At 30.5% G+C, this 15,224-nt stretch overlaps 2 protein-coding genes and 1 pseudogene across 2 annotated transcripts; 1 reads left to right on the top strand and 2 right to left on the bottom strand.

The window, feature by feature from the left end:
• Window positions 1-213: 213 nt before the first annotated feature.
• LOC149496705 (uncharacterized) lies at window positions 214-5,677 on the top strand (annotated as a pseudogene).
• Window positions 5,678-8,530: 2,853 nt separating this feature from the next.
• On the bottom strand, window positions 8,531-10,802 carry RTH (RTE1-homolog). The gene is made up of 3 exons (XM_012223011.4): window positions 10,663-10,802; window positions 9,331-9,622; window positions 8,531-9,079 (listed from the first exon to the last, which is right to left on the bottom strand). The coding sequence occupies exons 2-3, from the start codon at window positions 9,592-9,594 to the stop codon at window positions 8,654-8,656; spliced, it is 690 nt and encodes a 229-aa protein (XP_012078401.1). The 5' UTR covers window positions 9,595-9,622; window positions 10,663-10,802; the 3' UTR covers window positions 8,531-8,653.
• A 1,741-nt stretch (window positions 10,803-12,543) lies between these two features.
• Window positions 12,544-14,151, bottom strand: LOC149496704 (uncharacterized). The gene has a single exon (XM_089720416.1). It carries the CDS (start codon window positions 14,149-14,151, stop codon window positions 12,544-12,546), a length of 1,608 nt encoding a protein of 535 aa, XP_089576542.1.
• Between the last annotated feature and the right edge of the window lie 1,073 nt (window positions 14,152-15,224).

Raw genomic sequence — 15,224 nt, 5'->3', positions numbered from 1 at the left:
CCTCTTCCAGGAGACTTTGTTTTGGACTAGATGGGTTTGGACTTTGAGAGAAAGGTCTGGTTGAGTATCCTTAATTATGGATATAAGGGTAGGGTTCTCTTTTGGTGCGGCCATAACAGTTGGAAGAGTAGTCTTACTACTTGGTGGGTGTGAAGGTAAAAGGAATCGGTTCATTAGGTCGTTGAATTGTGGGTAGGGTTGTGACAAGTTCTAATGTGGGATGGGGCGAGTAGTGGAGAGTATGAACTGATGAGGTACCAAGGTGTGGCTATGGTTGTGGTTCGTCAAGAACAGGGATGATAGGGTGCTAGACTTGAATTGGTGACTGGCTAGAAGAAAATGGTTGCAGGTGAGGTTCAGTAGCATAGTGATCCAGTTCAAAATTACCAAGAGAATGGCCTGATACTTTCTTACTTATCGCCACATTCACGTCACATAACTGATCCAGAATGTCATCCTCACCAACTCTTGGACATAGCTGCTCCATTCTTGCGTTAGAATAACTGTCGTGAACCTCATATGCTTGTGCATTATTTTAGACAGTGGATCATTATATTCTACAACTTACAAACTTAGGGTATCTATTTCTATATATAATCTCGAAATAAAAAACACTTGAAAAATGCTGACTTGGCACTCTAATTTATCAGAATTTGTGTTTTTCTTTTTTTATAAATTTTCTACATTTTTAATGTATTTATTTCATTTTTTTCAGTTTTACAATTTACAAACTCTTTATTATAAATTATTTGATTATGAAAATATTATTTTATTATGATTCTAAAAATCTTAGTTTGTTATTTTATTCTAACTATCTATATGTTAAATAAATATATAAAATAGTGATCTATCATCTTTTATTGAAACTCCTTCGTTAGAAGTCAAATGTCTCTCTCTACTTTTTCGTTTTTTTGAAGGTCTCCCTCTCTTGGTAATTGCCAATATCTTTTTTACAGTGATTTTTGTATATCTTTTTTTTTTTTTTGTTGCTAATTAATGTTTATCATGTAGTAAATAAAGAAGAAGCAGATAAATTCACTTGGCTAGCCAACCAAAAGTTTCCTTTGAAAAATAATCATTAAGGTTTCTTTTTTGTTTTAATTTTTTTCTTAAGCATGATTGGTATTGCTATGTCAATTCAAAATGCAGGGGTACGAAACTGTGGTAGAGGAACGAGGAGTACAATTATCTGGGGGACAGAAGCAAAGAGTAGCCATAGCTCATGCCATAATGAAGAATTTAAAGATATTACTGTTAGATGAGGCTACAAGTGTATTAGATGCAGAATATGAAAGAGTAATAAAAAATAAATGTTGTATCAATTTAGAAAAATAGATCAACTAAATATATTTTAGTGCTATTGTACTGTGCACTATATTTATTGGCATGCAAATTAAAGCTGAGGTTGTATATTCAGATTACTACTCCAAAAATCCGGACTTTTTAATCGAGATGGATTTTTTTGTCATTTGTTCTAATTCTATTTATATTTGAATTTTTATTATTTTTTATTGAAAATTTATTTTATTGACTCGACCTTATATTTTTATAGCAAAAATAAAGTGACATTAATAAACTAAATAAAGAAGTTACTTAAACATTAAAAACTATTTTTTATATTAATTAAAGAATAGGAATAGTAATTTCACTAAATTTTTAGATTAACTTTATAGGTTATTTTTTCATATATTAAAGAGTCGTAATGAAAAGTTATGTATATAATATTTATCTTTTGAAAATTTTTCATTTTTTATTTCCTTTATCTAAATCTCTTTTCATTTTTCAAAATTTTCTATATTTCTTTAGTTTTTTATTAGAAAATTTTGATTTCTTTAAGATAATTAGGCTTTGAAAAACTTTAAATTATTGATTATCTATATTTCTCTACTTAACTCTATTTTTAAAATCATTTAAATTATATATGTCAAGTTTGAACTAAATTATTTTTTATTTGAGATTAATATATATTATTATAGGAATTTTTAATTTTTTCTTTATTTTTCTATGTTTCATAAAATTAATATTCAATATAAATAATTATATTTTATTTTATTATTAAATAATTAAATAATAAATATTATTTACTTATATATTATCCATGTTGAATGATCTGAATCTTAAAACTTTATCTGATAAGATGTTGTTTGAATTATAAACTTTAACTAAAATCTAGACATTTTTCATCAAATTTTATAATTATTTAAAATAAATTAATGGCATTACAATTTCTATAACATGACAATTTATTAAATTTCTATAACACGGAAATTTAATAAAGTAACCCACGGAAAAAATAAATTTTTTTATAGTAATATAATAAATACAATTTATAAAAAAAAAATTTAACAATGAAGTAATTTTCTAGAAAAATAAAATTTTAATATGTATTTGTAAATTATAAACTATCAAAGCAACTCGCGCAAAGCGCAGGCTTTCACTTAGATAATAATATATTAAAAGCAATAACTTTTTGTTTGTTAACTTGCCTCTTAACTTTACTTGCCGTTCAACAGTAGCTTAAAAAAAAAAAAAAAAAACCTCTCTTTCTATAGCCAAAGGAAAAAGTAATCTCAAATCATATTCTTCAATCAAGAATGAAGAAGATAATCTAACATTGAAGAATTTGTAAGTATTCTACTCCCCTTTAATTTATTTTATTATTGTTATTATTATTATTTTGTTTCTATTAGACATATGCATGATTCTATATTTATTTAGTTATGAAATTTATTTTCAAAAATAGAATTTGAGTACCAAAACCTTATTTGAATGCTTGTATTTAATTAGGTGAAAATAGAATTGATCAATAAATTTTATTTCTTTTACTTTTAGTATAAACCAGTTTATTTATGCTTAACTAATTTGTCAATGCATGTCTAGCCATCTTTTTTTAAATTTTGATTCTATAATAAATTTATAATTGATAATGCAGCTAATTGTTTTGACAGTGGAAAGAAGGCACTGAAGGTTGTTGAATTGAGCATTAAGAAAAAGTGAAAATCCAATAATAAGGTATTTGTCTCTCCAATTTTTTTTTCTAGAAATTATTGGTAAATAGTATAAATTAATATGAATCTTATTATAAATTGACTATATTGAGCTTGTTTTATGTAAATTGATATGATGTTACACCTAAGGAAGCTAGCGTATATATGATAGATATTAATAATTTCTTTAAACAAATTCAGGTTAGTAGAATTCACAAGTTAACATCATGGGCAAGAATAAAATTATTGATGCATATTTTGCGAAAAGGGATTCTCAAAATTTAAATTTAGAAGCCACATTTTCAACTCCAATTGAGAGTGAGTGACCACTCTTCTGAAAAGAAGTCTAATTAATTCTTGAACAAGAGCCAATTCTTATTGAGAATTCAATTTCTCAAGGTTGTACATCTAAAGCTCCTCGAATTGAATTATAAGAAATTGATCTCTCTTTTTCAGAACGTGATCCTAGAAAACGTCCAAATATGTGGGACTATCCTACCAACCAACAAGATGAAATTCGAAGGACATATATCAGAGCTGGAAATATCCCATTGATAAGAATCAGTGTCGTTTTCTAACTTTATGGTTCAAACTATTTCTTGAATGATTAGAATATTCACCAACCAAAGATGCAACCTTTTGCCGTCCTTTTTATCTTTTTAAGAAGCCTGACAGATATCCTAGTTATTCTGCATTTACAGTTGAAGGATTCAATTCATGGAAAAAAGTGAGGGATGGAAAAAATTTTGCATTCTTATGTCATGTAGGAAAAAAAAAATCCTAATTCATTACATAAAATTGCAGTGGGAAAGTCTAAAGATCTTATGAATCAAAATTAGCATATTGAGAAGGTGATTGAAAAGCAATGTTGTCAACAAATTAAAAATAATTATCTAAGATTAAAAGTCTCATGTAATGTTGTTAAATGGTTGACATTCTAGGCATGTGCTCTAAGAGGTCATGATGAAAGCTCCAATTCAAAAAAAAAGGGGGAATTTCATTGAACTTGTTAAATTTTTGGTTCTTATAATGATAAGGTGGAATCGGTGGTTTTAGAAAATGCTCCTCAAAATGCATTTTAATTTCTCCTAAAGTTCAAAAAGAAATTTTACATATCATTTCTAATAAGATTCAAGATGCAATCCGTGATGAGATTGGTGATGAAAAATTTTGCATTATTATTGATGAGGCTCGTGATGAAGCAAATAGAGAGCAAATGGCCATTGTGTTGAATTTGTTCATAAAGATGGCTATGTACAAGAGCATTTTTTTGAACTAGTTCATGTCTTTGATACTGTTGCTTTAACTTTGAAAAAAAGAAATTTCAGATGTCCTTGCTAGGCATAACTTGAATATAAAAAATATTCGAGGACAAGGTTATGATGGAGCTAGTAATATGCGTGGAGAATGGTCTGGATTACAAGCTTTATTTTTGAGTGAATGTCCATATGCCTATTACACACATTGTTTTGCTCATCGACTCCAATTGGCATTGGTTGCAGCATCTAGAGTGATAATTTCAATTCATCAATTTTTTTTTCTAAATTGACTCTCATTAACATTGTTGTTACGTCCACTTCTAAAAGGCATGATCAATTGCAAGCTACCCAAATTACTGAACTAGAGAAATTAATTGCTCAAGATGAACTTGAAACTAGTAAAGGATTAGATCAAATTGGTACTATAAAACGGGCTGGTGATACTCGATGGAGTTCTCACTTAAGTTCTATTAGAAGCTTGGTGAATATGTTTGAAGCAACTTGTTTAGTTTTGAAAATCATAATGCTGAAGGGGCTACTTATAGTCGAAGGGGCGATGTTGATTATGCTTATAATGCTATCACTTCTTTTGAATTTGTGTTTGTTTTGCATCTTATGAAAGAGATACATGAGATCACAGATAACCTTTGTCAGGCTTTATAGCGCAAGTCTCAAGATATTTTAAATGCAATGCGTTTAATGTTAACAACAAAAATATTGATTCAGAAAATGAGAGAAAATGGATGGATTCATTGTTTTAAAGAGTCAAATTTTTCTGTGAGAAACATAAAGTTGATATCCCCAATATGAATGCTCATTCTAGACCCAATTACATTGGAGCATTATTTTCGAGTTGATGTATTCATTGTTAATATTGACTCACAGTTGCAAGAATGGAATGTTAGATTTAAGGAAGATATGATGGAGTTGCTTATTCTTAGCTCCTTTTTAGATCCAAGGGATGGTTTCAAGTCATTTAGAATTGATGATGTTTGCAGCCTTATGAATAAGTTTTATTTTGAAGATTTTTTAAAACAAGAAAGATTACATTTAAGATATCAATTAGAGCTTTTTGAACTTGATATTCTATATTATTCTGAGATGCAAACACTGTCAACTATCTCTAAATTGTGCCAGTATTTAGCTAAATCGAGGACAGCAACAATTTATCCTCTTATTGATAGGTTAGTTAGACTTCTTTTGACTCTTCCAGTCTCAACTACAACTATTGGACGTGCTTTCTCGGCTATGAGTCTTATAAAGAACAAGCTTCGTAATAAGATGGGAGATGGTTTTCTTGTAAATTCCTTGATTATATATAGTGAGAAAGAGATAGCTGAGACTTTTAGTATCGATTCTATAATTGATGAGTTTTATACAATGAAAGAGCGACGGGTGCAGCTCAAGACGCCAAGAAGACATCTAGTATAGATAGACAAGATAAATTATAATCTTAGATGTTTATTTGAATCTTCTCCTATTTTCTTTTATTACTTTTTTCACTGTCATTTTTTCTTATAATTCTTACTAGATTTTTTCACTTAATATATCACACTTAATGTAGTAGGATAAGAATTAAAGAATCCTATTGATTGATTTTTATTTTGGTGTGTCATGTTAAGTTTTTCCTGGTTTAATTATCAATAAAAGAAATATTATTTTCACCCCCCCAATCTAAATTTCTAGTTCCGCCACTGATTTTAGACAGTTTGCATAATAAGTCGAAACACTAACTTCCTTGTTGCTGAACCCTTGTCATTGGTCAGAGACACAAAACTATAGCCTTTACGGAAACGTGATGCCTTTAGAACATTGCTATAAGGCAAACTCTCCTTATCTTGATCCTCCGAGTTGTCTTCTAGGTCATATGATTTTTGGGAGTCGCCACATTTCCAGACAAATAGCAGAAAAGGGGTAGTCCCTCATATTTTAAGGGGTTCCACAAAGGTTTTCCACAAAAATTTATCATAGTTCCTCATAATAATGCCTTATGAAGATCCAAATCCACATGAAAACGAATGTATTTTCCCTAGCCTACTCCCTTATCCTTATACCATTCTATAAATTCTCCCAACTTTGCATTGATGCCCCTAGCCACCAATTCTATCATGCATCGAAGAGGGAGGTCATGCGCACGGACCCAAATAAGACATGAGTGAAATTCTATATTGGATGGTTGCTCTATCCCTATGACCTCCTTCGGAAACATGACTCTTATCAAAATGCTAGGGTGAGTTGTTTAGGACATGTTGCATATCCTTCTAATGGTGAAACTGGAACGAGAAAATTTCTTTTCCCCACTTTCTTGCAACAACTCTGTGTTTAGCCTTCCATACCCTAACCATAGCGTCCATCAATGCATATTTGTTAAAAGACCTATATGTCCATAACTTGCCAAGCAAAGTGTTTCTTGTCTCTGATCTGGGGTATTTTTAGCTGCAGGAATCTCTTTTGCCTCTGACTCTTCTAGGGTTGGTTGGTTTATTTTCACAAAACTCATCCTCTGCAACCAAACTTATAGTCGTCCTTGTCAGGGATGTAGAAACAAAGGTGCAGACTCGAAGACGAAATACCTAAAACAGCAAAGCAAGAGTTTAAGAAAGCAGAGTCAAAGGAGAAAAATGTACCAAAAAGAAAACTAAAATAAAGCGACAGAGAAAAGAATTAAGGAGGAGAAAAATCGAAAAATAACTAGGAGAAAGAAACAAAGAACGAAGAGGAAAATGAGAGATGGGCCACAGTAGCGATCACAAGACCAAACTCTCAATAGCTAGATGACAAAGCCACAATCATACGAAAACCCTAAAGCCTCATGTTGAGGAAACCCTAACCCTCATCTCGGAGGGAACTCGCAATAAAGATAATTTAATCTTATTCTAATTATGCCTACTCACCCCTTTAACTTGTAACTTCATTGAAGAACACTAAATTTCTTACAAAAGTAATAAATAAATGTCACAATCAAATATAGAAAATCAACATGATAGAGTAGAGTTCCCTTCCCTTTCGTTAAGCGCATCGAGCCAGGAGTGGACATCATCATCATCTGCAGACAAATCCATCTCCTGTACATATAAAAGAAGAATGAGGCAACGACCATGACGTCGACAAACAAACATGGAAGAATCCGCACGACTACAGTTCAAAAATCAAGCTGATTAAGAGTATTAAATGTATTAGAAAAATAATAAATAAATGTTGCAATCAAATATAGAAAAATCAATATATATTTGACAACTATGAAAAAAATCAACTATATAAACTAATTGTTACAAATTTACCATAAGCAACACGTTATGTCTATATGCAGCAAACTATATATCAAATAGTGACAATCTTCCTCCTACAAGGTACAAAGTGACACTAAATTTAAGGCTTCGTTTACTTACAAACTAACTTATTTTCGAAAAATATTTTTTACAGCTTATTTTGTATTGTTTGACTAAAAAATTTAAAATTAGTTAAAAATATTAAAAATTATCATTTAAATAACAAAACAAAAAATGGGTTACCAATATTAAGGCAAAAGGTCTTAAACATGTCATTTATAGCAAACAAAAATTGTACATAGCAATTCAAATAAAATCTCATATTTGACAAATTCAAGTTAATAACCAAAGAAAATAAAATTTATTTAACAAAAAAAATAAACTTTATGGTATTTTTTCCATAGAGAAAGTAAATATATATACAGTAGTATAATAAGACAAAACTTTCACAGTATGATTCTAATCTCTAAATTTGTGGTGATTTTTCTCCAAAAAAAGTAAAAATAAATATAGTGGTATGATAATAAAAAACTTCCACAATAGAATTTTAAGATTCATTAAAACATCCCAATTATGATTAATGATATATACTTAATGTAATATTGATGGGACATAATTTCGTTTTATATCACAGTTAGTAGTACCTACAATATGTATAATATCAACGTCCATTATTTAAATTGTTTTTGACTTATTTATGTTGTTTGTGTTTGTAAAATTTTTTACATTTGTCCAAACATTTATGTTAATGTTAATAAAATTACATATATAATATTTTATTTAACCATTTTTAATTAAAATAATTTTCTTGCTACACAATCAACTTAATTTATTTCAATTCAATTTAATTTTCTTGATCTTTTTCTGTTTTAATTCAATTTAATTTCGCTTTGGAACCAAAATATGGTCATGCCTAGTAGGCTTGTATACGTACGAGTATGGGTTTTCACCATAACCTTCCAGATTCAGTGAATGTTAAAACAGCTGGGTATTTGCATCAAAGCAGTCACTGCCGTAAGTAAAAGAGTATTTTCATATTTCAATCAAGTTTATATATAGTTATATACCGAAACTAACTTTAGGAGTTTTTCGAACTACATCCTTATACAGCAAGATGATCAATCAACTAACAAAAAGGCTACAGCTGGATCAAATTCTTGAAACAATAGGTACCAACAAGAAACCATCCAACAAGAAGAAATGTGAAGAAGGCCAAAAAAGTTAGAAAGGTCATGCCACCAAATAGAAGTCCAACACCACAAACCATAATAAAAGGCAAGTAAGATCGCACCATGGATCCTGTACTGACCCAATGACCCTTGAGGAACATTAACAAGGCGAGGTTCACCACATTCCACCCACCGGAACGAAATCCCAATCTGTTTAGGTTGTTTGCAACAAAAGAATGGCAGTTGCAAGTGAAAAGACTGTACGTGTGATGTTGAAATTCCTGTGTGCCCTTTCGTAATGCATCATCCCATGTCAATGTCTCTCTTCCAGACATATCGAGATCGTATTCACTGTCACTTTTGGAGACGGATGGATGGAGAGAAATGGAACACTCCTATACAACAATTCAAGGAGTATTATTTTATAAAGAAATTGAAATAAAACAATAAGCATCAAATTCAAAGCAGCTTGTAATTAAAGGTCAAAGAGAGACTCTGATCGATTTATGATAAAAGTACAGTCAATGTTATAAACTCCAAGCCTCACAGTTAAAAATGGTTGCTAGGTCCCCATAATGCTATGAGGGCTGCAAAATGCTTCAATCCAACCGTAACTCAGACTTCATATACAGGAATCTAGACATACCTTTTCTTTGTTTATCTGGATGTAGCGAGTTACGGCACCAAATGCAAAATTGTCAACACAAACAAAATTCGGCCCTGCAAAGTCCAGAATAGCTCCATCCTCTCTGCATATGCCAACATGGCCGATGAAAGGAATCAGCCATGAAATTACAGGTAGGGGTGTCCAGACAATGCAGAAGGGAAATCGAGCTCTTTTAGGATCAATCTGCATGCTTTGTGATTCTTCAAACATCATCTGGTGCTCAGGGTCTACATTTTCTTCCATCACCGAAATTGCGGTGCACTAGATTGTCCTGAACCAATTAGACTCATGAAAACAAATGTACTGTACAATTAAGCATATTAAAAGAAGACAAATATATGCTGTAAAAGGCTAATATCTTACCACATTAGACTACTGCAAAGTCCTTTATCTTACATATAAAGTGCAAGTGCTAGTTCAAAGAAAATACAAGTGCAATCCAATAATCAACATAATGCTATCAAATTCATGTTTAATTTTTTTTTCATACATTTAAATGGAGCAAAGAAAAAGAGCATTATTATTCTGCAAGGTTAATATTAAAACTACTAATAGTGAGCACTGGACAGTACTTGAAGAAAGAACATCCTCCATAAAGACGTCTACTATCTCATCTACACCTGAAACAAGCAATTCACTAGAATAATACAAAACTAAAGAACTCACATGAGGTTATTGTACATTTAATCTCCTCACAAGCATCATTCCGATTCGACTTTATCTCCCATGTAAGATTGTGTGTGCAATGTAAATACAAACGTTCCTAAATTAGTCCTTTCCATACATATGATGGATCACATATTAACACACATAGCCATTACTATCCTAAACTTAGATCCAACGAAATCATGCACTCCACCTAAACCTCACTGTTCATGCATTCACCTTCCCATCTACTTTCCTTATCTAGCTTACCAAGAAACTACATTCAAAATTGGCAATACCCACTTATCAAATCAACTGGTGGTCCTAAATCCTAAACTTAATTACTGTAAGTTCAACCAAAATTTTAAACCAAGCAAAATGATAAGAATCAGTCACCTTCTAAACAATATTTTAGTTGATTTTTTAATAAAAATGATCAAATGATATGAAATCACAGTTAGCAGATGTAATTAAGAGAATCAATATCAAATAGAATTGTGAAAAGAAAAACCATAGAGTCATGGGCATGAATCACGATCCAGTTTATAAAAACTGAGATGCAGTAAGAGAAAACAGAACACAACGGAATCAAAAACCCATACAAGGATGCATTTGAGAGAGGAATTTTATAGATTATAGAGAAAGAACTGAAGATAAAAATGTTACCTTTGAGAAGAGACGAGTAGCGATCTATTCTGGTTAGTTACTGGGTAGCAGGCAGTAAGGTTCGGTCAGGTCAACAACAGACTTCTTTTGATAGTTAATGGGCTTGTTTTGGGTTTTCTGGGCCGGATGATGAGTTGGACGTCTCTCTCTCTCTCTTTTTTTTTTTTTTTTGTCTTAGATAATTCAATTAAAATTCTGAAAAATTATGATTTGTTCCGTGTATATATATATTGGGTCCCCATTTATTTCTCAAAAATAACTTATCTTTAATTTTCCTTAAAAGATATTTTTCAAATGATTTATTTTTTATTGTTTGACTGCAATATTAAAAATTAGTTAAAAATATTAAAATTTTTAACTCATAAATCCATAATAATAATAATAATATAAATTTTATATTTTAAAAATTTTATTATTAAATATGATAATAATGCAAAAAAAGGTAAATTATAAAAGTCGCGGTGAGCAGTGGTGGTGGCCGACGGTGGTGATGAAAGGTTAGTGGGGGTAGTGGCTATCTATCATTAATAAATTAAAAAAAATAAATTTATAAGGTTACAGTAAGTTTGTCAAAGTTTAGAAAATATTTTACGCTCTTAAAATTGAGAAGTCATTTTTCTTAAAAATGACTTAATTTTCCTTTGATCAGAAAAATATTTTCAGTAGACTTATTTTTTTGAATTCCTCCAAATAACAGAAAAATGTGAAAAATATTTTTCTTCAAATTATTTTACGTAAACAAACGGAGCCATAGTTTTATTTTTAACTTTTACTTTCATTACCCTGTTATATATTTATGTCAAATTTTTACACTTTGTTTTAATAAATTACTATTTTGTCAAACTAACTTATCTATTTATGTAATTATTAACTATATTATTTTCATATTTTGATAAAATTTATTAACTAATATCCCTATATTTAAGAAGAAAGAAATAAAAAAAAATTGACAGAACGGTATAATAGCGTAACAAAGGCAAAAGATATAAATAAAATCAGGTATTCCTGAAAAAACAAAAAATTATATATTTGGCAAAATATAAAGATAAATTAGTAAGTTTGCTTAAAATTGTTATGGAATCTAAAAAATGGTTTCTAAACTTATATATATATATATATATATATATATATATATATATATATATATATATATATATATATATATATTGTAAATTATATATACATAATATGAATTACATAATATGGATCGAAATACATAATATGAATTACATAAATGAAATTAACTTAAAGATGATTTAGCAACAAACGCACAGAACACGTCAAAACAATTCTGTAAAATGGAAGTTTAGGGTTCCTGCAACCTTAACCTGGGATCCCCAAAATTAAGTCAGAGTGTGGAGGAAGAAGAGAAAGGTGCCGTCAACACGGACTTATGGAAGCAAATTTAAACAAATTTAAACAATTTTATTTAAATACAAAATACTAAATTTAAATATAATACAATATTTAATACTTACCAAGGTTTTATAATTAAACTTTCTCCAACTTTGAACGCTTACAATAAACTGAGAATAAAAGGGGAGAGGGACTTCTAAAGAAAAGAGAGGTATATCTAGCTTATGCCTTCACAAGGGGAGAGGCTCCCTACTTATAAGAAAATTAAGAATCTTTACTGTTTGTCTTTTACTGTTGATGAACAGTGGTTGGTCTGCCACCGAATCCTGACCTTTACTGTGGATGAACAGTGGTTGGTCTGCCACCAAATCTTGACCTTTACTGTGGATGAACAGTGGTTGGTCTGCCACCGAATCTTGACCTTTACTGTTGAAATAGTAACCTGGCTTCTACTGTGGAAATAGTAGCTTGGCTTTTACTGTGGAAATTAATGGGTGGAAGGAATAAGGTTCCTTCTGCCTTATTTTATAGTGAATCAGAACAAGACGAGGACGATGATGTGTCCTTCTTTTTCTTTTCTTTTCTTTTTATTTTTTCTTTTCTTTTTTCTTTCTGCTTTAGTTTTTCTTTTCTGGCTTTTGCTTTTTTATCTGCTTTACTTTTGATCTTTATTGCTGGCATAATATCGTCTTCATCACTGTCTTCAAAAGAAGATAGAGAGACTGCTGAAGATGATGATGATGATGAAATGCATTTATTTTTGCCTTTATGACTGGTTTTAGATGAGGATTGACCAGATGATACTCCTCGAGGTTTACTGGATGATGGGTTTACTGGGAATTCTGAGCTGGTTGAAAGATGTTGAAACATTTCTTGACAGATCAATTTATATTCTTCTGGAGTTTTAGCCGCAGCTAACCGGGCTTGACACTGTGCTTTCTGGATTCCAAATGTAGGGTTATCCGGAATTGCTAGTGTATTTGCATAGGTTAATGCTGGCATGGAGGATTTAGTTATTTTAGTACGAATCCATTGACTGATCTTTAATTCAGTAGTGGTATTTTTAAATGATCCCCACCATTTGAATTTGTGTCTTTTTACCAACATAGGAATTTGAGTTCCTGGAACATATTGATAATCAAAATACCACTGATATACCCAAGGGGTGAAGAAAGTCATACAGTAATACATCAAGGATGGAATATGGACTTCTCCAGGATTAGGTTTATAGTGAGATTTAAAATAATGATATAAAGAAATGATATCAGGAGGGATAATTTCCTCGGAGATACCTCTTGACTGCCACCACTTTTTAAACCAGTTTGGGATTTTTAAATCGGTTCGGATATGTTGATCAAAATATACTAACCACGAATGAGTGGTAGTTCGATTTTGAATACAAAAAACTTTTTCCCAAGCTTCTTTGTAGTCAAAATAATTATATGTAGTATTGTGTTTATGTAAAACTTTAAATCTTACTGGAGTAGAAAGTGAAGATACGGGCCAATCTTTAGGATGAATAACCCGTTTTATTTGAATAGAAGAATAAGAAATTACATTTTTATGTTTTGGATCAAAAGTGTGTTTTATTTTTACAGAACCAGTATCTATTAAAATATTATGATAATACTCCTGAGGTTTTGAAAAATCAGTTGGAACAAAATACCAATCCTCGGGATAATAATGCTTTATGATTTGCCAAGGATTAATATTATTATATCCGTCCTCGACTTCAATTTCATAATCATAAACATTTTTTCCAAACCATTTATGAATACTACTAGTATTAGAATACTGGATTTTTGGCAAATCCACAGCCATCAACGGATTTGATATGTCTTTACTGTCTACCGTTTGAGACAGACTAGCCATACCATGAACGGGTACGATCGCTTGAGGTTTAGAAACCATACCTGTATCTTCTGTGGAAGAAGATGCCATACCTTGCAAGGCCTTTAGTACCTCTGGAGATTGACTAAGTTCTTCAATCCATTTTTTGAGGTCTTTAGAAGGGGTTTGTTTACTAGTTAAGGTAAAGGTTTTATGGAGATCTTCAGAATGCTCAGAAAGAGCTTTAGTGGGTGAATCTGGCTCTTGGATAGATTCTTTTCCCTTATCCTTCTTCTTTCCCATTGTTCTGTAAGAATTCTCGTGTCAGAAAGTCTGGGATATTATTAGTATTTCCTTTAATGTATTCTATATCAAATTCAAAAATACTTAAGAGTGCTTGCCATCTAGCAAAAATTTGTTTAGAGGCAAGATTTTGAACATCCTTTTGCAAAACATCTTTTGCAAATTTACAATCAATGCGGAGCAAAAACTTTTGATTTAATAAATCTGATTGAAATTTATTTATACATATAACTATGCTTAAAATTTCTTTTTTAATAGTGGAATAATTTATCTGTGTCTGGTTCCAATGTCCTGACGTATATTGGATTATACGCTCTTTACCATTGATTTTTTGTTTTAAGATGCCACCATAACCTATGTTGGATGCATCTGTTTCTACAATTTTAAATGCAGTTGGATTGGGGATATATAAATAAGGAATTTCTTTTACCAATGATTTAATATTTTTTACCAATTGTGTATGTTTGTCGGTCCAGGGACCAGTATTTTTTCTAAGTCTATCATGTAAGGGTTTTATCATACAATTTAAATTAGGATAGAAATCAATGACGTAATTTAAACAACCAAGAAATCGTTGAAGTTGTATTTTATTAGTGATTTCATTAGGAAATTTTTCTCCAAAGACTAGAGTTCTTTCTATAGGTTGAATTATTCATTGTTCAATATAATGTCCTAAAAATCTGATTTTAGTTTTAAATAAATCCATTTTAGTTTGACTAAGTGCTAAACCATTCTTTTCTATAATCATACAGAAGGTTTTTAAATGTTTGAAATGGTTTTCAATAGTTTGACTAAATACTAACACATCATCAATATATACTATACAAAATTTTGAATATGGGTTAAATATATCATTCATTATTCTTTGAAATTCTGAAGGCGCATTTTTTAATCCAAAAGGCATTACATTCCATTCATATTGACCGAAAGGGGCAGTAAATGCGGTTTTATATCTATCTCTAGGATGAATTTGTATTTGCCAATAACCTGATTTCATGTCAAATTTACTAAAAATATTAGCATTGTACAATTTCTTTAAAAGATCTTTTTTATTTGGAATTGGGTATCTTATC

The sequence above is a fragment of the Jatropha curcas genome, chromosome 4 (genome assembly GCF_041381405.1).
Source record: "Jatropha curcas cultivar XTBG-Jc1 chromosome 4, XTBG_Jcur_1.0, whole genome shotgun sequence".
In the NCBI taxonomy this organism is placed as follows: domain Eukaryota; kingdom Viridiplantae; phylum Streptophyta; class Magnoliopsida; order Malpighiales; family Euphorbiaceae; genus Jatropha; species Jatropha curcas.
The sequence above is the reverse complement of the archived record's forward strand: the minus strand, read 5'-3'. Positions and strand labels throughout refer to the sequence as shown.